The sequence below is a fragment of the Paramormyrops kingsleyae genome, chromosome 4 (genome assembly GCF_048594095.1).
Source record: "Paramormyrops kingsleyae isolate MSU_618 chromosome 4, PKINGS_0.4, whole genome shotgun sequence".
Classification (NCBI taxonomy): Eukaryota; Metazoa; Chordata; class Actinopteri; order Osteoglossiformes; family Mormyridae; genus Paramormyrops; species Paramormyrops kingsleyae.
The window spans coordinates 27,673,579-27,698,820 of NC_132800.1; the positions used below are offsets into that span (position 1 = coordinate 27,673,579).

A 25,242-nucleotide genomic window follows, 5' to 3' on the forward strand; every position below is an offset into this window, starting at 1 on the left:
AATAAATATGCAATACTCTTACTGAATTAAGGCACCCCAAGACCTACTGTGAGTGCTGTACATATCAGTAAGAGCTGCAATCAGTAAGAGCTGCAATCAGTAAGAGCCTGGTGTAGCAGCACTATGGAAAACATCACCCAGAAATAACTCACTGAAGAAGGACAGATGAACCTTAAGGCTGCTACAGGATGAATTGTGGCTTCGCCTTCAGCCTGCGAGTGACAAAGGCATTGCAGGCCTTTGATAAACCAGGAGATTTTGGACAAGAGTCACTGAAAGGTTAATCGGTGATATTCGGTGACACAGACTGTTCTAATGGCAGAAGCGATGCATGCAGGATGAATGCCATGTGACATCGCAAGACAGAGAAGCACAGATCACTACCTGGCCTGGTGAGGCATGTTGCTTCCATGCAATATAACAAATTTAACCTGAAAATGAATCTAACAAAAGGAGGAACTGAACACAGCTAAGTAAATCCGTAATGTAAATTCAAATCATATTCATCATTATTCAAGAGAAACAGAAAAGCATGATGGGAAAGAAGCAGGGAATCCTGTCTGTATTCAGTGTGGCTCCGCCCTCTGGGGGTTCACCCATGCTAACATGGTGCCTTTGTGTGGAGTGCCCTGGACGGGGTGATACACATTCTGCTGCATCCCACATGTGGAGTGCCCTGGACGGGGTGATGCCTTTGTGTGGAGTGCCCTGGACGGGGTGATGCCTTTGTGTGGAGTGCCCTGGATGGGGTGATACACATTCTGCCACATCCCACATGAGCTTAGACTAACCTGCGCTGAGATAGTTATGGATGTAGGAGTGCAGTGATTTTACATAATATTGTCCGCCGACCACAGAAAATGCCTTAAATGTAAATATGTTGAGGTTCATTTACACTCAGCCCCACCCCCCATGTTGGACAGCGGTACACACCCACTGAATGGGTAGTTTTTTGTGCAGCCTGCATGACAACCTTAACAGTCTGCAGCTCTCGTCCCAGGCTCCTCTCCCAGTCTCTCATCCCAGGCTTCTGTCCCAGTCTCTCATCCCAGGCTCCTCTCCCAGTGTCTCGTCCCAGGCTTCTGTCCCAGTCTCTCATCCCAGGCTCCTCTCCCAGTCTCTCGTCCCAGGCTTCTGTCCCAGTCTCTCGTCCCAGGCTTCTGCCCCAGGCTCTCGTCCCAAACTCTCACCCCAGCTGCCGTCTAATTGCTTGAATACTTTCTTAGCAGTTCCTGCCCTGGGGTGTTTGTCCCCTAAAGTCATTCAGTCTCTATGGTAGAACAAAATGGTCATACTGAGAGTCCTTGCGGCACTGGGAGTATCATATGTCTCACTTCATCCTTTCATCACCATGTATAAAGTGAAGGACACCTGTATTGGGCCTTAGGCTAACGCCAAGTCTATATTCACAGTCACTCAGATACAGCTGTATATCTTCAACAAAGGGGGAACCCAATGGACGTGCAGATAGAGATCTCCAAACAGGCCTGGTCCCGAGCATAAGGTCACCAACAGCTGGAGAATCAGCAGCTGCTCTGGACAGATTGAGTTTCATTGTTTCTGTTTGTCAGTCATCTTGTCAGCCGAGGCTCCAGAGGACAGAATCCCAGACTGATTACCTAAGTGGCCAGGTCAACTTACGCAGTACAGGCAGAAGTCTCAGATAACGAGGACAATGGCGACTCAGCTCCTAGAGCTCTAGGGGGTCCTGAAGATCTCGTTGAAAGATCTAAGAAGTTCTGACATCAACACTTATCTAATGGGGTTTCACACTTTCCTATAATTTGGTTATAGTTTCCAGGATCTCATTACAGTATGAGATTGGACCTTTGATGAATACATTCATCTTTACCTCCTGCTGAAGTGAACTGGTCACATGAGAGGAATTAGATTATAGTGGTACAGGGTCTGTGGCTAGAAGATGAGATGTCTGCATGAAGCCACAGTGAGTCTATAAATCAAAATATCTGATAGAGGTGCCTCTCAAAACACCAGGCACTGAAACACCAGGCACTGAAACACCAGGCACTGAAACACCAGGCACTGAAACACCACGCACTGAAACACCAGGCACTGAAACACCAGGCACTGAAACACCACACACTGAAACACCAGGCACTGAACACCAGGCACTAAAACACCAGGCACTGAAACACCACACACTGAAACACCAGGCACTGAAACACCACACACTAAATCACCAGCCACTGTTTCTGCAAGCAGATGTAGAAGTGTCTCTAGATTACACTAGTATGGTGCCATGCCTTTAAATACTTAAATAGGGCATTACATCCTGCATTAGGGTGCAAAGATCACTTTGAATTCCTCTAAAAACAAGACATCTTAATATATCAGTAAAGCACCTCATTTTACCATGAAATATGGATGGCACTTCTTTTTCTAACCAGGAAGTGTGTAATGAGTTTAGAAACACAGAGGAACAAATGTGACAGCTCACAGCATCACTAAGAGTGAAAACATCATGAAGGTGGGGTTGTGCGTTTGTGAGGAATGACCACCTGCAGGACCGCGCTGTTACCGTCAGGGGGAGGAATACCACAGCCCCTGCAGGACAGCGCTGTTACCGTCAGGGGGAGGAATACCACAGCCCCTGCAGGACAGCGCTGTTACCGTCAGGGGGAGGAATACCACAGCCCCTGCAGGACAGCGCTGTTACCGTCAGGGGGAGGAATACCACAGCCACTGCAGGACATGTCTATGTGTTTCTCACAGCAGTGACAATCTTGATTTTCCGGGGAATGAATAAAACCTCATTTGGCCTGATTGTCATGGATCAAGTGTGATTACATAGTGGGCATTTTAAACAAATCAAAATCATTATAAGTGTGATTGTGGGCAGTGGTGGCTGTTGGAAGTGGCGTCTTAATGGTTAGGGAAGCGCACTTATAATTGAAAGATTGCTGACCGAATCCCTAACCAGCAAGGTACCACTGAGGTACCCCGAGCAAGGTACCCAAGCACTGCTCCCTGGGTGCTGAATTAGCTGCCCCCTGCTATGGCACATATGGGTTAAATGCAGAGGACACATTTCATTGTTGTGCATTGTGTGCTGTGGTGTGTCAACAATGACCACTGATCACCAAATTCCAAATTAATATACCAAATAGTTTGGGCAGCGAGCTTTGTGGCATCCTCATGTGCGGCTATGTGTCACACTGTCACCAGAAGCACCCTGTCCCATGGAGAATATCAGTTAAAAGGGCTCACTACCTCATTTAACGATTTCACGCCTGTTCCTTACAGTTAATTAATCTTTGATGGCAATTTGTTACTTGCATGTCATTTCACTGATTGGTTCCCTCTCCCCAGAAACAGGAACCTGCCTCTGCTGATACAGCTGGGTCCCTGGAGCAGACGCAGGCCTCTTGTGATGTGTGCATGGAAGCCACCTGCATTGGTCACAGATAACTGTAAATCTGAGGCTCCCATAGCCTTGGGTTACATTTTTGCTCTGAGTGTGGTTCTTCCTGTTATTCCTCACCATGATTCTTTAAAGAATGAAAGTCCGATGCTGCCCACATCCCGACTGATGAGTCGCTATGATGAGCATAGCAGCAGAACCTCAGGAGCCACAGATGGCCTCATGTGAGCCTCCAGAGCAATGTGTACGTTGGCATGTATTTATATCGCAGCGCTGGTGCACGGCGTGGCCCACCGTGTTCCAGAAGGAAGCGCTGGCCAGAAATAGCTGCTGGCATGTCCAGCGTCTCAGCTGGGCCAGTCAAGTGGAAGGATCTTATTGTGCATAAGGTAACACTAACTCTGAGAGGGACACGGCACCAAAGCGGAGGGAGTATAGGAGTGGGGGATCGTGTCTCTGCTGATGTGTGTCTGTGAGCGTGTGCACCTCTCAGCTGCATTATTTCGGATTATGCAAAACAACCTTCTGTTGCAGCATTTTCCGAAGTAGGGAGGAGGTGAGGGATACAGTCTGGGTTGGCAAAGATCCAGCTGGTGTTCCTCAGCTCAGGGCCAATCTCCAGGAGGACCTTGCAGACGTCCACACCTCGGGGCCAGTCGCCAGCGGGAGGAGGACCTCGCAGACGTCCACACCTCGGGGCCAGTCGCCAGCGGGAGGAGGACCTCGCAGACGTCCACACCTCGGGGCCAGTCGCCAGCGGGAGGAGGACCTCGCAGACGTCCACACCTCGGGGCCAGTCGCCAGCGGGAGGAGGACCTCGCAGACGTCCACACCTCGGGGCCAGTCGCCAGCGGGAGGAGGACCTCGCAGACGTCCACACCTCGGGGCCAGTCGCCAGCGGGAGGAGGACCTCGCAGACGTCCACACCTCGGGGCCAGTCGCCAGCGGGAGGAGGACCTCGCAGACGTCCACACCTCGGGGCCAGTCGCCAGCGGGAGGAGGACCTCGCAGACGTCCACACCTCGGGGCCAGTCGCCAGCGGGAGGAGGACCTCGCAGACGTCCACACCTCGGGGCCAGTCGCCAGCGGGAGGAGGACCTCGCAGACGTCCACACCTCGGGGCCAGTCGCCAGCGGGAGGAGGACCTCGCAGATGTCCTCAGCTTGAATAATTAAACAGGAGAGACTCAGCCCCAAAATGAAAAGGCACCGATTGCCTCTCTGACCTCTACTGGGCATCAGTATCAGCATGCCTGCACATTTATTTAGTAACTGCATTAATTATTTACTCAGGACTGTTTAGCCGATTCTCTTCTTCAGTTTCACATACGAAAGCACAAAACTACAAAAAAGGGTCTCCAGTTACAAAATAAGTAAAGCAAGATATTGCAAGCAGTGACCGACCCATCCTTCCCGTTACCTCATGCCTCCAAAATAAAGCTCAAACTGTGAAAAATTGTGCACAACTTAAATTAATTTGCACATTGATCAAACCTTCAGACATTTAATGATAGATATAAAAGTATCACTGACCTTTATGGAATTGACATATTGGTTTTGTTGCCATTTTTGACGAGTGAATCTTTTACTATAGCTGGACTGCATTTAAGAAGAATCTTCATCCATCTTCCATTACTGCATATCCAGTCCAAGATCATGGTGAGTCATATGAATAGAAGAGATGTTAAAGGAATCCTTCAAAAAATCACAAATGCTATGATAACGCTTTTTGTAAAGAACTGTTCCTATTCATTTTCAGTATTTAGTGTTAAGTGATTAGACATATGTTTCACTATAGGAGTGGTAGATAGAAATTTGCAAGGATCCAGAAAAGCTATGCAGGGGATTGCCTGTGTTTTTGCTGACAGATTCTACACTGAAAGTTAAGTAATATTATGAAACTTTTATGAAAATCAGGTTGGAGATAACGAAGATGAACAAAGCTTCTGACAGTCCTTCATCTGAATGAATGGATCTGCCTGCTCACAGAAGAAACAGCAGTTCACAGTGGAGCTCACAGAAGAAACAGCAGTTCACAGTGGAGCTCACAGAAGAAACAGCAGTTCACAGTGGAGCTCACTTTTGGTGAGATGAGAAGCCAAACATGAATGACTCTGATTTTTTCTAGGGAGCCAGACCTGCCCTGCAACCAGCCTGGGGTGTCACTCGCACTCGTCTCTTACCGGCGCGCCTTCCACTCCATTTCTCTAAGAGAAATGGGGAGGGGGGACCATGTGCAGCTCAGACGGCTGCCCCACCCCCACACTAATGATCTACCAGAAAGGCCAGGCAGGTGACTACAGCCACTGTCGATTAAACTGAAGTAAATGAGGCTCTGTCAGTAAGTCTGCTGCCATCCCACTGTAGGGTGCTCTCAGTCATGTGTTTGTGTGGATGGTTATAAGATCCCCAGTGAGACTTCTGCTCACCGTGAACAAACCCAAGGGGGGTACCGCTGGGCCTCTGCTCACCGTGAACAAACCCAAGGGGGGTACCGCTGGGCCTCTGCTCACCGTGAACAAACCCAAGGGGGGTACCGCTGGGCCTCTGCTCACCGTGAACAAACCCAAGGGGGGTACCGCTGGGCCTCTGCTCACCGTGAACAAACCCAAGGGGGGTACCGCTGGGCCTCTGCTCACCGTGAACAAACCCAAGGGGGTACCGCTGGGCCTCTGCTCACCGTGAACAAACCCAAGGGGGGTACCGCTGGGCCTCTGCTCACCGTGAACAAACCCAAGGGGGGTACCGCTGGGCCTCTGCTCACCGTGAACAAACCCAAGGGGGGTACCGCTGGGCCTCTGCTCACCGTGAACAAACCCAAGGGGGTACCGCTGGGCCTCTGCTCACCGTGAACAAACCCAAGGGGGTACCGCTGGGCCTCTGCTCACCGTGAACAAACCCAAGGGGGGTACCGCTGGGCCTCTGCTCACCGTGAACAAACCCAAGGGGGGTACCGCTGGGCCTCTGCTCACCGTGAACAAACCCAAGGGGGGTACCGCTGGGCCTCTGCTCACCGTGAACAAACCCAAGGGGGTACCGTTGGGCCTCTGCTCACCCTGAACAAACCCAAGGGGGTACCGCTGGGCCTCTGCTCACCGTGAACAAACCCAAGGGGGGTACCGCTGGGCCTCAGCTCACCGTGAACAAACCCAAGGGGGTACCGTTGGGCCTCTGCTCACCCTGAACAAACCCAAGGGGGTACCGCTGGGCCTCTGCTCACCGTGAACAAACCCAAGGGGGGTACTGCTGGGCCTCTGCTCACCACCAACAAACCCAAGGGTAGCGCCGCTGGGCCTCTGCTCACTGCCAATAAAATTGAGGGCAGTGCTGCTCAGCCTCTGCTGGCCGCCAACGTTCCTGGGGTCAGCACTGATGAGCCTTGGCTCACTGCCAATGAACCTGAGGACGGCGCTGCCGGGCCTTGGCTCATTGCCAATGAACCCATGAGTGAAAAGAAAAATGGTTTTCTTAAAAACAAATGTGTGAACACTGATCTAAACATCTTCCTCTGTATTGTGTCAAAAAGGCTAGAGGATAAATTCCTGATCAGCTGCAGATTATTATTGATTAGCACAACGAAACAAAATGACAAGTGATTGTGTGACCTTGTCATTGTCCCTCTGTATAACAAGCATTCTATCAAAACTAGATAGGATCCATATATAAATGGCCTGTTTATACTGACCTATATATCAGATCTTTCAATATGGTGGGCGAGGCTTCTTTGGACTCAGTATGTGGGAATCCATGAGGGGTATTCAGAGATTATGTTAAAGGGGGGTGCTGTAGGATTGCAGAGAGACACTCCTGCTTCAGATGGACAAAGGGGCTGTGTTTCACACGGCATGCCAATCCTCTTAATCATATTTGCTGTGTCTGGATCTTACCAGTGACCTTGTGTAATCCGCACGGCGCGGCGCTTCCTGATGAGCTCGGAATGTGCTGGAAAGCCGACCGTGAGGTGCACATGCAGACAAAACCCAACACACACGCAGAGCATCGCTACGCAGGCACCCACGTTAGCCAGTGAGCCTTCAGGGAGCTTCACTAACACACACCCTAAGTGTTCAGCATGGAGAAGACGAGCTGAAACGACCATTAGGGGTAAACGCTGGATAAACTTTAATTTTCAAGTAACACCAGAAAGTACAAACTGCAGTACAAGCTGTAGTATAAATGGATGCATATCAGTCACTATTATGTCGACTGTACAAATAAACTGACACTTTATGTCCAAGTCAGAAGCCCCCAGACAGTGATCATGTGACAGTGATCATGTGACAATGAAGATGGACTTCTAATGAATTAGCAGCTAGACGGAGTTTCTGGTCAAAATCATCTAAAAAAATCATCTAACCTTACGATTTAAAAATCATCAGATTCATTTCTAAGTCATGCGTAGGTTGGATGATGTCATATGGAAGGTTACTACAGTAACAGCATGTACTGGCATGGAAGGATGAAAACGCACAAAATGGAAGTTAATTGCTGCCAAATAAATCACCAATGTAGCATGACGTGGTTACAACACAATCAGGCTCTTGGCCTCATTACGCCCAGTAAAGCAGAATGGCCATGTAACATGGCTCTTCTGTGTCCCACCGTGAACCCTGATCTCCTTTGAGAGACCAGTGGCCGTGAATGTCCTCACCACACCATACACAAGTACAGTGACACAAAGATTTGTGCTGCTAATGACTGCCAAATCTCATTCCTGTTTTCCAGTTTGTCAGCAGTAGGTTCTCGCATTGCTCAGACATCTTCTGGAGGACTCCCGTTTCCTGTAACAGCATCGGCCTCCTCAGAAATACTCCCGACTCCCCCCGTGACTCCAGCATTCCAGGGAAGTTATGTGTCTCGCTCGTCGTCACTAAATCTGCACTTTTCAATATTTAAAGCAGGACTCCGGCACCTGCCATGATGTGCCAGTGTCTGTTTCGGGATCCTTTTAAATTTGGATTTGTTTAGAAGCTTTTTGAGCCGGCAGTAATGGGGCGTGGCCTGGTAGGGGGGTGGGAGTATCTCCGCCAGCTTAGAAGCTTTCTGAGCCGGCGGTAAGGGGGCGGGGCCTGGTGGGGGGGTGGGAGTATCTCCGCCAGCTTAGAAGCTTTCTGAGCCGGCGGTAAGGGGGCGGGGCCTGGTGGGGGGGTGGGAGGATCTCCGCCAGCTTAGAAGCTTTCTGAGCCGGCGGTAAGGGGGCGGGGCCTGGTGGGGGGGTGGGAGTATCTCCGCCAGCTTAGAAGCTTTCTGAGCCGGCGGTAAGGGGGCGGGGCCTGGTGGGGGGGTGGGAGTATCTCCGCCAGCTTAGAAGCTTTCTGAGCCGGCGGTAAGGGGGCGGGGCCTGGTGGGGGGGTGGGAGTATCTCCGCCAGCTTAGAAGCTTTCTGAGCCGGCGGTAAGGGGGCGGGGCCTGGTGGGGGGGTGGGAGTATCTCCGCCAGCTTAGAAGCTTTCTGAGCCGGCGGTAAGGGGGCGGGGCCTGGTGGGGGCGGGGCCTGGAGCCTGCTGTTACTCCATTTGGCCCTCATGGGGACAGAGAGTCAGATAGAGCTGACAGCAGCCTTAACCAGACCAGATCGTTTTTAAAAGTGATCTAAAAACCAACTGAGAGCTTGTCTTCCCTTCTGAAATTTCCAAACGACTTCTGTTAACGGTGCAGCGTTTGTTTACACATTTCATTGCTGATGTAAAGAAAAGCATTACTAATGAAGAGCATAGGAAACCCGCCGTGACAGCTGTGAGGATCCCTGGGGACGAGAGCACAGATAGGAGATGAGCTGTGTTCTCTGCCTCGCCATCATCCCTCGGCCTTCTGCCTTCATGAGTCCTGGGACATAAACATCTTCTTCCCAGAAGCAGAACGTTAGAAAACAGGAAGAGAAGGAAGAGGAAGGAAAAGGGAAAAGTGTGACAGGTGGCCTGGTGTCGCTTTTTATATGGCTCAGCTCTGTGTATGTAAGAGCATCTCCAAGGTGTTCGTCTTCTCCAAGCCGTGGTTACACACTGAACATGTTATTCTTACACTTTAAGGGACATCTATTCAGATTAGCTCCCAAATGTCATGTTTGCTAGACAATTATCACAGAGAAATGGACTTGGCGATTAAATGAACACACAAACATGCATACACACAGACACACAGACACACACACACACGTATGCACACACAGACACACACACACAGACACACACGTATGCACACACAGACACACACGCACGCACACACACACAGACACACACACACACATGCGCACGCACACACACACACGCACACACACACACACACACACACGCATGCACGCACACACAGACACACACACACACACAGACACACACACACACAGACACACACGCACGCACGCACACACACACACACACACGCACGCACACACACACGCACGCACACACACAGACACACACGCACACACACACACACACACACACACACACACCCCTAAACACAATATAAGCAAGCTGCTGTTTTACAGAAGCGTGATCAGAGTGAATGCTGGCCTGCAGGTGTTGATGTTATTAGGCCACGGTGAAGCTAAATAGAAATGCGACTCTTTAAATAGCTAACTGTGCATCTGCCTTTTTCAGGGAAGAGAAAAGCCTCTGGCTGTTTAGCTTTATCCAGGGCACAGGGCACAGGACTCAAACATCCAGCATGTAACTACATGAGACAAAGCTCATTTTTCTTTAAAAACACAAACATCCATCCATCCTACAACCACTTATCCAGTACACAGGAGCAATGTGTTCTGGGGGCTATGGCAGACAGAATAAGGCAGGGGTACTCAATCTTATCTTAAAGGGCCGGTGTGTGTGCAGGTTTTTGGGATAACCTGTAGGTCAGCTGTTCAAACCCAAGTGTGAGGACTCTTTCAGCCAATCAGTCCTCTAATTACTAATCTAATCAGGGAGTTGCAGCGAAAACCCGCATACACACCGGCCCTTTGCGGATAAGATTGGATATCCCTGGTATAGGGTATGAGGCAGGAGACACCCTGGACAGGATGCCGGTCCATCACAGGGCACAGGACAGGGGACACCCTGGGCAGGATGCCAGTCCATCACAGGGCACACGACAGGGGATACTCTGGACGGGATGCCAGTCCATCACAGGGCACAGGACAGGGGACACCCTGGGCAGGATGCCAGTCCATCACAGGGCACACGACAGGGGATACTCTGGACGGGATGCCAGTCCATCACAGGGCACAGGGCAGGGGACACCCTAGACAGGATACCAGTCCATCAGAGGACATAAGGCAGGGGACACCCTGGACAGGATGCCAGTCCATCAGAGGACATAAGGCAGGGGACACCCTGGACGGGATGCCAGTCTACCATAGCACAAGCACATTCACATACTATGGACAAGTTAGAGAGATGGATTCACCTAACTGCATCTGCGGAGATTATAGGAGAAAACAGGATCACCCAGAGGGGGAAGCAGAGAGGATTCAAACTCCATACATGCACACAGAGTTGTGGTGGCATTCGAACCCCCAAAGCTGTAGGTGCAAGGGGTAAACAGGGCTACCCACTGAGTCGCACGCAACCACAAATTAAAACAAACAATTCAAGCAAAAGACTGCAATTAGTAAATAAATATTTTAATTGGCTGATCTTACAGTTATTTCCAGACCTTACATTGACTGTTTAGTGACATCATTCATATTTTACAATTTCATTTTTCCTCTTGAAAAAACAAAAACACCTGTACAGTTTGACAGGTAAGATGGTTCACTTTAAAAAAGAAAAGTGAGTGCAGATCAGAAACAGTAAAATACAGCCGGAGGCTGGGACGCAGACTGGGACTCAGACTGGGACCCAGACGTTCTTACGAGTGACGCTGAATTACGAGGCTTCTACTCACATGCACTAAGTGGCTAATATCCCAGTGGCATGCAGGCCGAGTCGAACACGGAGGCACACAATGGTCTCCCGTGTAAAGCAGCAACGTACTTCCTGTCCTCCTGTGTCATCCTCCCTCTCCACAGTAACACATCCTCCACAGGACTAAATTGTACATTCAAAACCTCCGACTGTCTTTGACAACCTCAGGCCCCATGTTCTGCATTCCATACAGGACAGGTTCTTCATATTCTCTCTAATCCCCTAACTGCCATGATTCCCATAAATTATTTTTGTTCAGTTTAATTCAAGTTTCGGTGGGTAGATACACATTCTCTGACATTTTAATGTTAGACTAGTCTTCTCAAAATATTTACAGTGTGCAAAATAAGAGAGAAATCCTACACATGGCAGAATAAATCAATAAATACAACTTTAAAAGGCTGGAGGGAGTGACGCACCCTGACGTAGATGCTGACGGTGAGGCAGATAAATCCTATTCTGTAGTCGCTCTTTGTACCCAGAAAAAATGTCCCCATCAACCCATAAAAAAATAGGATGGAGACGAATATATAAATATGTGTGTCTGTATTATATATGTAATGTGTGTCTATATACGTGTGGGTGTATTATATATGTAATGTGTGTCTATATATGTGTGGGTGTATGTATTTACGATCAAGAACTTGGTTCCTTGGTTCGCACAGGCACCATACATGGATGTGTCCAGCCCGGGTCCAGCCCGCTCTGGGAGTCCCTAGACGACACTGCGGCTCTTCTTTTCTTCCAGAGCATTCGTCAGGCTGATGTCCTCGGTGTCCTCAGAGACACAGGCCTGAGGCACAGACGAAGACAGGGACAAGCACTAACCCAGGGCTCAGGTGCCATTTAGCTCTTGAGCGGCCTCCTCACTTTCTGGCAGCAGGAAACAGAACCTCCTTTCTGCCGTCCTGGGCCGCCGAGGGGACGTGGAAGGGGAGCGGGCCGCCCATCGTGATGGGGGACGCCGATTGGCTGGTCGCGCGGGTCTCAAAAAGTGGGAGTCCAGGGGCGGGGCAACTGGAGAACACGGCAACTGTTTCCAAAGATGAGACTTAACGTTAGTGAACGGCAACCATATATCAGCCTGAGCAGTGTCCCGGGCACCAATATGGCGGCCAGCGTCTGCACTGAGGGGGCGGTACAGACTCTGAAAGACTCAAGGCAGGGAACACGCCAGCAGTCTGGGATGGCCTCTCTACACCCTGCTGAAGGAGAGTTAGATCATGGGCCGCTCATCCTGCCTAACAGATGACTGACTGAATTAGGTTAAATTAAATCGAGACCCAGCCCCGGGTGCAGCCAGCGCCCTCTAGCTTACATCTTTAGTGCTACGGCCATTTATAGAACCTCAGCTCTCATATTACAATCTTAATTTATATGACTTATTTTAGGTGTTGTAGTTAGGGTTCAGATACAAAGAAATATACAAGAAGTACACGAAAAGCAGACATGCAAATGAAAGAAATGAATCCTGCTTTTGAGTTACTCAAATGGTATTTATAATAATTTAAATTAGAGACGCATCCTATAAGGGATAGTAAAACTATTCTTTAGAGAAGGAGAATGCTGAGCTGAAAATAAAGTAAAGCACCAATCAGCGAGCCGGAGGATTTAATTTAGCAGAATTTCCTCTCGGGAGTCTGTTTGGGCTCATCGGTCAGTGGCCGTGCTGCTCGGCTGGCTGCAGTGACACGTCCTCCACGCGACGGACGCATGTGACGTGGGGCCTTCTGGGTAAATGCCGACGAGCACAGACACCACGCTGAGCACGGTGCGCCGCAGTGGAAGAGAGAGTGAGGAGATGGTGGAGATGGGAGTGAAGGTCCACAGTGAAAGGCGATGTCTCAGCAGAACCCGGGTCAGAACAGACCCGCAATGACACGCTTACTGTACATGCAGAACAATCAGCTGCAGCAGCTACATACAGAACTCTCTCTGGTTAGTGAGTGAGGACATTTTTTTTATGAACCACATGCACTGGGTACATCTCACTACCATGGAAATACAGAGAAATGTGACTCTAACAGGGTTAAGTTACACAAAACAAGCAGTACAAATATGTTCAACACACAAACCCCGAAGTTTGTGAAAAGACAAACGTTCCTTGTCCCTCAGTATTCCCATACAGTTGCAGTGACAGACTTTTGTTTTTTTTTTTCTGGTGGAACAGAATGGTGGTGGGGGGGGCACCATCGCTATGGCACCTTTGGCATGCCGCAAAGTGAGGGACATCCGGCATTCCGGTCCCTCCCAACGCGAGCAGACCAAAAAACAAGAACAAGCTGCCACAACAGGACAAAGGAGAAAGGAGTCAATGCTGGCCCCCAGTCAGAAAGAGGCGATACTGAGCCAGGGGGTAGGAGCGGGCTGTCAGGGGTCAGAAAATCCACATACAGAAAGAAAAGAGGACGTTTTACAGAAATACTGGGGAGAAATGAACTTCTGGATGTTTGATCCGGAGCTAAGTTTCCTCTGGATTTTGGCAAAGAACATAAAGGGACTCTTGCAAGTGACTCTAGCTCACGGGGGTGGGGGGGTGTGGCCATGGAGGTCAGGAAGCCTGGAGCCGTGACTAAAAGAGTCATCCTGAGCGTCTGGGAGAGGCTGGCGTTTGCGCTGCACTGCTCAGACCCAGCTGTTAGTCCGCCCTCTCGGGCACTAGGTAGGCTGGCGTTTGCGCTGCACTTCTCAGACCCAGCTGTTAGTCCGCCCTCTCGGGCACTAGGTAGGCTGGCGTTTGCGCTGCACTGCTCAGACCCAGCTGTTAGTCCGCCCTCTCGGGCACTAGGTAGGCTGGCGTTTGCGCTGCACTTCTCAGACCCAGCTGTTAGTCCGCCCTCTCGGGCACTAGGTAGGCTGGCGTTTGCGCTGCACTTCTCAGACCCAGCTGTTAGTCCGCCCTCTCGGGCACTAGGTAGGCTGGCGTTTGCGCTGCACTTCTCAGACCCAGCTGTTAGTCTGCCCTCTCGGGCACTAGGTAGTGTCAGGGCTGCATCCAGGACAAAACTGACAGAAAATGATTCACACAAGCACGAAGAAGGGTGGGCTGTGACATAAAAACATTTTCAGTGGCTGAGTTCATATCTAGAAGGTCCTTTGTGTGGCTACTCAAAGAACCAGGAAGTGACCTCACAGAGCAAGGTCACTCACAAGGTGACTAACATGTCAATGACTCTTTGGGTCACCAGTTTCCTTGTACACTGTTGACAGGCGTGGTCTTAGAGATTAAGGAGACCCAGGTAACCCGCAAGAACAACCACCGTACCTAACTAGACAAAATAACTAGCCTTTCAACTATGGGTGCTTGCAGTCACCTGGGTAACCCCCACAGCTAAGACCACCCCTGGGGTGTTGGGTACAGGCTATTTTGAGTGTTTGAGAGAACATACAGACAAATGACCATGCAAAAACTTCAATTCACGGTTATGACCACAGCTGGAACCTCTTCTCACATCTGCCTACGCACTACAACACAGCATGCGTGTTGGGTGTGATGTGTGCGCAGGGTTGCCCGTGACAGATGGACGGACGGCCGAGGTGAGGAACTTACAGTGTGGACACAATCAGTGTTACAGTCCCCACGGCGTGCTTAATAAGACAGTGTGGTTCTGGATCAGAACCCAGAGGGAAGGGAGGCCCAAACAGCCAGAAGAAGACAGAGAGAGAGCAGACACTGTTAAAGAGGCTTATCATCAAGAAGGAACGTAGGTCAGATGAAGAGCGGGGGCCGAGCTCGACCCCCCCCCCAGCCGGAACAGAGGCCGAGTTTGTGAGAAGCACAAAAACCAACTTCTTAGCTAGACACTGGAAAGACCCACCCAGTACAAAAAGACCATACAATGGGCCCTGTCCATTTTCACCATATTCTACCTGGGCTATAGTAAGAATTATTTTAAGCATCATTTTTCTATGCACCTACTATAACAAATGATTTCTTCTATATACTGTCAGTAATGGACAAATATGCTTTGGAAGCTATAAGATAAGTGAATATGGCAGCTGACCAACTGGGTACCCGGGTATCACGCACCCGTAGCACATGTGTGACACTCTTATGCGGGGCTTCAGAATGGGCTCTGCCCTCACAGCGAGACTTCTTGTGGTACAGCTATGGTGACAAGTGAGCCATGGGGTCACAAATGACCCCGCTACAAGGACACAAAGCAACAGGCCACGAAGCATTAGCACGTTCACTACACCATAGCACTAGGAAAAGCCCGTCCAGACAGGACATGAGGCTACCAGTCGGGGAGGTCACTTGGGGTCACACTTGAATATTGCAGTTTGATTTGTTAACCTTTAGCCTTCTCAGAAGCAGAGTGCAGATCTCCATGTGCCTGCAACAAACCATAACTAGCGCACTTCCAGACACAAGACGCAAGCCTCGTTGTGAATAACATGCCTTGCATGTACTGATAATAGGAAATGCCCTGTGGCAGTTGCTCTCAGCTACTGATCCAGAAACGTTACAAAAACAAAAGCAATCTATCATTCTACCCTGTTTCAGCTGCTATTTCAAAGGATTCGATTAGGGCTAAGCAACATCAATGTTAGGAATCCTACTTCATCTACTTAGTAAGGTAAGAGCTGATCTTCTGAAGCAGGATGTGTAACAGATGCACGTTTGGCATGGTCTTTACCTCAACGGGGCCCAGTGGGCCCTTGTCCCCATCCCTGCTGAGACCCGTCTGACTGCCGGCCGCAGGCCTCTTGTCCTCCTTTAAGGCTTGCTCCATCAGCTTCTTGTTCAGAAGCCGGGCTGCGTTCTCAGCCAGGCCATAACCCGGGGGAGCGGACAGGTCTTGCCTTATACTGATCACTTCTGGGGTCCTGTCATCCTGGGCCTCCACGATCAGCTGCACGGGACTGGGCGAGCGGCCCCGGGTGCACTTCAAAAGGTCCTGGAGCACGCCTAGGCCCGGGGACCGGGACTCAGCGGACCCAGGGTCGGCAGGTCGGGAGCGGCTCGGTGACTTGGTGAACTTCGGCGTGGTGTCGTTCACGACGGGGGTGTGGTCGATGATGCTGAAGAGGCTGGAGAGGCCATCATTGATGGTGGTGTGCACCGGGCTGTCCCGGGTGGTGGTGGAGCGAGCCCAGGCCGACTCGCTGCAGCCCTTCTGCGGTGCGCTGGGGGTGGCTACCCGGCTGGCAGGCTGCTCGGCCTTGCAGGACAGTGGCTTGCGCTGCAGCTTCGGGGATCCATACTTGGGGGAGCAGCAGGGGCGCTCAAACTTGCTCTGTACGGCAGGGGAGTACTGCACCTTCCTCAGGCTGCGGGAAGGTGAGGAGATGGGGGTGGATCCACCCTTGGGGGTCAGGCACCGGTGGGGACTGCTGGTAAGGTTCCTCAGGGCCTCTGTCTGGAGGCCCACGCTGATGGTCTGGGTGGTCTGGGTCCCCCTGGTGGTGAAGCCGTTGGTCTGACAGGCAGTGTCTTTCAGATGGCGCTCCACTGGGCTGGAAAGCATGGCATTACGCACTGAGAAGGCCACCTCCTTCATGTCGTCACTCAGATTCCGGGAGAGCTCCAGTTCCAACGAGGAGGCGAAGCCCACGGTGGAGCAGACAGGCCGCTCGGAGGGGCGGAGCCCGCCCTCCAGGAGCTCCCGGTGCTGCCAGCGGCCATACACATCCTCTGGGCCAGCGCAGGGCCGCTCCCCAACAGGGGGAGCCACAGAGCCGTCAAGCTTACAGCTCAGGGGGGGGCTGTGGAGGACACGGACCCCGTAGCGCTCGGGCCCCGGGGCCCCCCGTGGGGGCTGACGCTGGCAGTGCTCGGGGCCGCTGAGTGTGCTGGTGGTCAAGGTGGCGCTGGTGGTCAGGAACCACGAGGACGGCTGGAATGTGTCAGGTATGTGCTCGGGGGCAGGGGTGCCACTGGTGGCCCCCCCATGGCTGGGGGAATCCCAGCCCTTGCTGTTGTACTCCTCAATGTACTTGAGGTCATCCGGGGAGAGCGGTGGCGTCACGTCATCGGTGCCGGCATCGCCGCGCGTGCTCCGGTCGGGGAGAAACGGAGAGCTGTCCATCAGCCGCTGGAACTCACTCATGGAGCAGACCGACTTGGCCCTGGGAGGCACGACAGAGAGACTACCATCAGTCAGACTTCCATCCATCCATCCATCCATCCATTCACTTGCATAATCCAATATCGATAAATAAAATCCTGAGATCAAATTTTTAATGTATGCCTTTTACAGTCTATGGCCTTTTCTTGTGGTTGTGTGAAGCTTTGAAAGATTGTTCTGCTGGGAGTTGCCTATTGTCTTTCACCGAACTCCACACACCAATCATATCACTGCACAGAAGATAACTCCAGGCTGGTCATGCTCATATCTTCTGCACGTGATACAACTGGTGTGTGGAGTTCGGTAGAAGAAAATAGTTCCTACATGAAACCGTTCAGTACAAAGTCTGTGGGATTATTTGGAGTAACCAGATCATGATTTCATGTAAGAGACATTGCTGTTGAATTTTTCAAATGGATTTTTTTGGTGCTTTAATCACCACAGGAAGACCTTCAAAACTAGCAGAACAGCCTAGATGGATAGATAGCACTAACGGCCCTCTAAAACATATCTTTTTCAGTGTTGGGGTGAACTGCTCCTTTAACCACAATAGTCACAATGAGATATGGCAGGCACACACGAAAACCATGTTGGGAGTGGTTCCACTGAAGGTAGGGCTGCACAAAATCATATCACAATTACTAGAAATACTTCCACTTAACATTATGCTACATATAAAACAAACAAAATTAAATTTGCCAAGAAATTAACTATAGTCACATAAGCCGGTGGTGTTGCCACAAGTTCTGTCAATGGATAAATCAGTGCCAAGAAAGGTGATGGGAACACAAAGCTTTAGACAATGGGTACTATAGGGTGAGTTACTAAACTTAAATGAGGAGAAAACCGAGGTCGTTATATTTGGTCCCAGTGGTGTTCCTGACGCTTGTGATTTGGACCTAGGCATCTTGGAATCATTTGTTAAGGCAACTGTGACGAATCTTGGCTTCAAATTAGATAATTACCATAAACTTGATGGCCAGGTCAATGCAATTGTAAAGGCTGGTTTCTTTCAATTAAGGCTCCTCTCAAAAATTAAGCCACTTGTATCTTTTAATGTCTTTGGGACGGTTGTTCATGCTTTTATTACAACGCGCCTTGACTATTGTAATACTCTTTATGCCGGCATCAGTCAGGCTTCATTGTCATGATTACAACTTGTCCAAAATGCTGCTGCTGGTCTCCTTACAGACTCTCGTAAACGAGATCATATCTCTCCTGTTCCTGCCACTTTGCATTGGCTCCCTGTTCAGAGGAGAATTGAGTTTAAGATTTTACTGTTTGTTTTTAAGGCCCTACATGGGCTGCCTCCGTCGTATATTGCTGATCTTTTAGAATCTTATTCTCCATCGAGATCTTTGAGGTCTGCAGGCCAGTCCCTTCTACGTACTCCAAGGGCACGGCTTAAGAATAGGGGTGACAGAATGTTCTCAGTACTTCCACCCAGGTTGTGGAACGAACTGCCTCGTCACATCAGACTGGCTCCTAGCCTCTCCGTTTTTAAATCTTGTCTCAAAACTCACCTTTATTCCCTGGCTTTTAATTAGCAGTGAGGCTGTACTTTCTGGTGGTCCATATTTATTGTAGTTTATTATTATTATTTTTATGTGTTTTAAATTTGGTGTTCCATGACTGAATTTTAAATGTAAAGCACTTTGGTCAACATTGTTGTTTTTAAATGTGCTTTATAAATAAATTTGATTTGATTTGAGATAACTTTATATAAATAACTTCTAGGCGTCACAACCAATACTGAATCAAATCGAATGTAATCACACACACAGCCACACAGCGGAGGAAGCCCACACAAACATGGAGGAACATGTAAACTGCATGCATGGACACACACACACACACACACACACAAACAGAAAGAGAGAGAGAGCCAGAGGCAGGAGCTGAGCCCAGTCTCCAAGTTCGTCAGTCACCTCAGCAGCCTTTGACAACGCAAGTAATTTGCTCTCTGGGGTTAATACATGGAATGTGCCCTCAGGAAAACTACCTCTCAGAGTCTGGGACTGAAACGTTGATGGATTTCACACAGAACCGATTAAACAGGAGACTCAGATTATTTGGGTCAAACTCCCTCCGGAACAGCCAGAAAAAAGTAGATTAAAAAGCTAAATAAAATCAACGCAGTCGCTCAAAAATTCCACGCCCACCCGAAGCGCCCAAACTGTGTGCTTTCTGGCTCCTTGTCAGCCATAAAGGAATTCATGGTGTGCTGTCCAGCAGGTTTACACCAGCGCCAAGCGGCAGTCGAGCGTAACTCTGCACCTGACGTAGCCTGCTTCACCGGATTCCACAGGAACTCTGCAAAAGGTCACAAACCTCACATGTCACACTCCTTTCATATCCAGATAAGGAGCTGCTGTACAAACTCACAGCTCCTGCACTCTGGTGGACAGACCAAGGTTCAGCTTCTTTGGCCATATCTGGCCATATCTGTCAGTGCAAAACCCGATTAGTTAAACAAAGAAGCCCAAGCTTTGCCTGCTCAGCGGCTGTCACTGCCATGCTGCCAGTGAAGCTGATTCTGATGGCTGCCCGCGAGTGTGAACATCCTCACCCAGTGAAGCCGATTCTGACAGCTGCCCACGAGTGTGAACATCCTCGCCAGTGAAGCCGATTCTGACGGCTGCCCGCGAGTGTGAACATCCTCGCCAGTGAAGCCGATTCTGACGGCTGCCTGCGAGTGTGAACATCCTCACCAGTGAAGCCGATTCTGACGGCTGCCCGCGAGTGTCAATATCGCCAGTGAAGCCGATTCTGACGGCTGCCTGCGAGTGTGAACATCCTCGCCAGTGAAGCCGATTCTGACGGCTGTCCGCGAGTGTGAACATCCTCGCCAGTGAAGCCGATTCTGACGGCTGCCTGCGAGTGTGAACATCCTCGCCAGTGAAGCCGATTCTGACGGCTGCCTGCGAGTGTGAATATCGCCAGTGAAGCCGATTCTGACGGCTGCCTGCGAGTGTGAATATCGCCAGTGAAGCCGATTCTGACGGCTGCCTGCGAGTGTGAATATCGCCAGTGAAGCCGATTCTGACGGCTGCCTGCGAGTGTGAACATCCTCACCAGTGAAGCCGATTCTGACGGCTGCCCGCGAGTGTCAATATCGCCAGTGAAGCCGATTCTGACGGCTGCCCGAGAGTGTGAATATCGCCAGTGAAGCCGATTCTGACGGCTGCCTGCGAGTGTGAATATCGCCAGTGAAGCCGATTCGGACGGCTGCCTGCGAGTGTGAATATCGCCAGTGAAGCCGATTCTGACGGCTGCCTGCGAGTGTGAATATCGCCAGTGAAGCCGATTCTGACGGCTGCCTGCGAGTGTCAATATCGCCAGTGAAGCCGATTCTGATGGCTGCCTGCGAGTGTGAATATCCTCGCCAGTGAAGCCGATTCTGACGGCTGCCCGAGAGTGTGAATATCGCCAGTGAAGCCGATTCTGACAGCTGCCCCATGTTAGGGGCAGCCCAGCTGCTCCCCCACCTTAGCAGGTTCCCACCACCCGTCTCCTCCTCATGGTACACGGCCAGGCCCTTCCGCTCCGAGATCTCATTCAGGTTCTGAGGAAAAACAAAGCCAAAGAGTACATTTAATAGCACACTTTCATATATTTAGCTGTTTAGCTGTAATCTAGCTGGTAAGAAATTATTGCTGTGCATCATGTTCATGCAGGTTTCCATGTTCATTTATCTGTCACTGACAGCACGGTGTTCCACTGGAGCATCAGGTCTGGCCCGTCACTCCAGCAGGGTACCAAAGCAGATCAGCAGGATTACATTGGCAACATTCAGGTTATAAATGCAGACCCTTAACCGCTATGCCACCTGTCAGTGAGCAGAATTAAACACACCCCAGAAGTTTTTCTGAAAGGCAAATTTGTGCAGCACACAATGCAGCTTCAACAAAAAAGGAAAAAGGTCACAAGGATGGAAACAGGAGCAAAGTCACTCCTCCTCCACCTCCACACAGGAGAGGAAAGTACGAATGAGATAGGATGCGATAAATAGATGCAGACTGCCCCCCCCCCCGTTCCTATTTCTCTATTTGGAGGTTATTCTTGCAATACTTATGATTCATGCTACCAATGCGGAGGGGGGTACTCTTGGCACCTTGTTCAGGCAGGGAAACCTCTTCTCGCCATCCAGGCGGGACGCCAGGGGCACCTCACTCTCCCCCAGGGGGTCCAGCGACAGCGCATCCAGGAACAGGCTCTCCGTGCCCCTCTGCCGTGAGCCCGCACGCTCCTCCAGGGGGGCATCGCCGTCGGAGTTGGGCCAGGTAGCGGAGGGGGCCAGGCCTGTGACACGTGGGCTCCGGGGGGACCGGGGAGTCCGAGGACTACCCTGGGGCGAGAAGACCCTGGGGGACCCATCCTTGGCGTCAGAGGAGGGAACGTCAGCACGTCGAAGATTGAGTTCCCTCTGCTGCAGGGGGGGGAGAGGTGCTGTGAGCTGTGTGATTAACAGCATTCATAGAACCAATCTGAGTTAGGTGTCCAATGAATTGGTTGCATTTTATTTCCTAATGTAGAATTTCCCAAAATGAGGCCTTTCGTTGCACGCTTAGCGTGTCTATCCTGGTTCTATACCGAGCTCAAACTGACCCCACCCCTGTCTTTATCCTGACCCTTTTCCTTCTCTATTCTGACCACGCTTCGGCCACCAAATCTGCCTCTATCCCAACCCCCATTCTCTATCCTAACCACGTCACTGCCTCTATCCCCCAGTTTCTGCACCCAGGTCCTCCAGTCAGCCCCCAACTTCCCCACTTTGCGATGGACATCCCATGTGCCAGTCCCAGTCCTGCCTCTATCCTGACCCCATCCTTGCCTCTATTCTGATTCCTTATTGTCTCTACCCTGAGCCCACCCCCGTCTCTGTCCTAACCACGTCACTGCCTCTCCCCCAGTTTCTGCATGCGGATCCTTCTAAAGCACCCCCCCCCCCCAGTCAGCCCCCAACCTTCCCCACCTTGCGGTGGACGTCCCTCATGTGCCAGTCCCAGTCCTGCCTCTCACGGTCGAAGTGCTCCAGAAGCTCTGCCCTCTCACGGCTCCACCTCTTCTCACTGTGCTGCAGCCTCCACAACAGGTCCAGCGAGGTGCTGTGACTCTCTGCCAGGAGACGCCGGTGCTCCTCCCTCTCGTGCGAGAGCGCTACCCGCGGATCAGTGTCTCCAGTGGCTGCTACCTCGGCTGAGCACTCATCTCGCTGACCAGTCACACACAGTGAGTGTTATCATTATTATGGTTACTATTATTCTTATTTATAACACACAGCAAATTCATATATAGACCCACATGCACAGTCTACATTCATATCTTTGCGGGGACTCTCCATTCATTCATATGAGCATAACCATAATTCCCACTATGACAACCTTAAACTCTTCTTCAGCCTTCTACACATATATGGTGATATTTAGGCATAAAAGCCATTTTATCTCACTTCCAGGAAGAAAACAATTGCTCTGTTGGGTGGCTTTGACTGTGACCCAGCTACGACCTCTAGAAGGTGCTGAAGCTGATAGATGAGCACAGAGCCAGTTCCTGATCTCTACCTTCTCAGAGTACAATTCATGTCCTTTTGCCTTTGGCTCAGACTATGACGGGGGAATCAACACAGATGTCCCAGGGGTTCAGATCCTCAGTCTGTGTCAGCTTAGCTTTCCATTAAAGGACTGGAAATAAGTCTTGAGTTTTTTCAACCCCAAAACTAGCCCCACTCAACCCATATCATGCTTAAAATGCAAAGGAGGCCATATTTACTTAATGGGCCTGTCATTGAGTGGAACATCAACATCTAACCTCAGCACTGCTTACATTATTAATATGCAACATGAGAATAAACAGCTAAACACCCGTATCGGCCTAGGAAGATCCAGACGTAATGCTTCTCTTCTGTTCATTTTGTTGTGGGGCCCAGCAGGCCAATGAGAAAGCTCTGATGGATGAGAAGCCCATACCTGTGGGATCTGGCACCGGAGTTCCGCCCACTGCACCTCCCAGCTGGCCTTCTCATTGGCGTAGGCCTGCTGCAGCTGGCTCCGCCGGTGCTCCTCGTCCCGCAGCTCAGAGCGGAATTCCTCCAGCAGCATGCGCAGGGCATGCAGGACGCGCCGGTTCTCCCCTGCCTGTGGGGGAGGCCCAGTCCCCAGCCTTCAGTTAGATGCTCCATCCTCAGTGACCTTCTAGATTCTGCATCATGTATTTCTGACTCTCCACACTAATGGGATGTACATCAGATACCTTGGACATCAGTGATGTGGGCGGCTCTTATTCCGGAAACATTCTGTCTCTCTGGTCAACGCGCATCGTATTGATTATTAAATGATTATTTAATCGATTATTAAGACCATTAAATGCCCTGACAGATAGCATTCAGCTCCGAGCCCACTGGATATTCAGAGGAGGTGGGGCTTGCTGACAGACGCTTCCTCCACCTCTGGGAAGCCCCGAGGCTGCTCCCACCCTGAGAGAGACCCTGTGTGGGGCACCAGGCGCCTCCTCCACCTCTGGGAAGCCCCGAGGCTGCTCCCGCCCTGAGAGAGACACTGTGTGGGGCACCAGGCGCCTCCTCCACCTCTGGGAAGCCCCGAGGCTGCTCCCGCCCTGAGAGAGACACTGTGTGGGGCACCAGCCCCCGGGGCATGTGCAAGGTGCAGATACTGCTGCTCCCCTGCAGCACATAGAGCTATAGATTAGCATGATGCCAGTGAATGTGGCTCAGGGCTGAGGGAAAGGTTGTTTCCCAGGAGAAGCCAAGCAAGCCAAAGCCACCTCAGCAGCTATTCAAAGTTCAGCAGATACCACCAGATGGCCATCAAAGAAATAAAAGCATGAGAGTTTAAATAGATTGAGCATTATGAGCCTCGTCAGGCATCACTTAAATGTTTTCATAGCATAATGTACCGAATATACTTGTGAAGCTACTGCTGAGTGTGCAGGCTGGATTTTTGAGTCACGCTGCTGAGTGTAAAGTCTTGTTTTACCAGTACTTACCTACAGCACGGCATGACACACTCTGCCATAAGATACCATTTGATGACCTAACACACACTGACAGGCCATGACACAGTATAACATGACGTGACATGCCGACGCACCATGACGCGCTCTGATGCACCGCGATATGTTGAGACACACGCTCTGACATGCCCTGCCACACCAGGACATACTATGACATGCTCCAATAGGCCATGACATTCTTTAACACGGCATGACATGCTCTGATAACATATAAGCTCACACGTACCACGATACGCTATGACGTGCTCTAACATGCCATGGTATGCTCTGATCCACCATGACACTTTATAACGTGGTGTGACATGCTCTGACATACCACAACACACTCTGATGCACCATGACGTGTTATAACACACTCTGATACACCATGACGGTTCTGACATGTTTGACATGTTAAGATACAACTCTGGCACAACACGACAGGCTCTGACACACCACAACTGGCTCTGACATGCCACGACAAGCTCTGACATGGTATGACATGTTAAGGTATGCTCTGACACGCCATGACAGGCTCTGACATGTTCTGACACGGTATGACATGTTAAGATACGATCTGGCACACCACGACAGGCTCTGACATGTTCTGACATGTTAAGATACGATCTGGCACGCCACGACAGGCTCTGACATGTTCTGACACGGTATGACATGTTAAGATACGATCTGGCACACCACGACAGGCTCTGACATGTTCTGACACGGTATGACATGTTAAGATATGATCTGGCACACCACGACAGGCTCTGACACGTCACAACAGGCTCTGACATGTTCTGACACGGTATGACATGTTAAGATACGATCTGGCACGTCACGACAGGCTCTGACATGTTCTGACACGGTATGACATGTTAA

At 50.6% G+C, this 25,242-nt stretch overlaps 1 protein-coding gene across 7 annotated transcripts in view; it reads right to left on the reverse strand.

Annotated features, from left to right (window-relative positions):
• Positions 1-10,982: 10,982 nt before the first annotated feature.
• The window catches only part of mtcl1 (microtubule crosslinking factor 1), a 41,722-nt gene continuing 27,462 nt past the window's right edge, over positions 10,983-25,242 (reverse strand). For 4 of the 7 annotated variants that reach the window (XM_072711009.1, XM_023826311.2, XM_072711012.1 and 1 more), the window contains 6 exons: positions 23,322-23,489; positions 22,328-22,567; positions 21,467-21,781; positions 20,841-20,917; positions 15,922-17,353; positions 10,983-12,314 (listed from right to left, as the gene is read on the reverse strand). In XM_072711009.1, the coding sequence (XP_072567110.1) occupies positions 12,117-12,314; positions 15,922-17,353; positions 20,841-20,917; positions 21,467-21,781; positions 22,328-22,567; positions 23,322-23,489 (2,430 nt within the window). In that variant the 3' untranslated portion in view covers positions 10,983-12,116. Of the gene's footprint in view, positions 12,315-14,831; positions 14,890-15,921; positions 17,354-20,840; positions 20,918-21,466; positions 21,782-22,327; positions 22,568-23,321; positions 23,490-25,242 lie in introns of all 7 variants that reach the window. The other 3 variants (XM_072711010.1, XM_072711013.1, XM_072711011.1) reach the window with 3 other exon arrangements.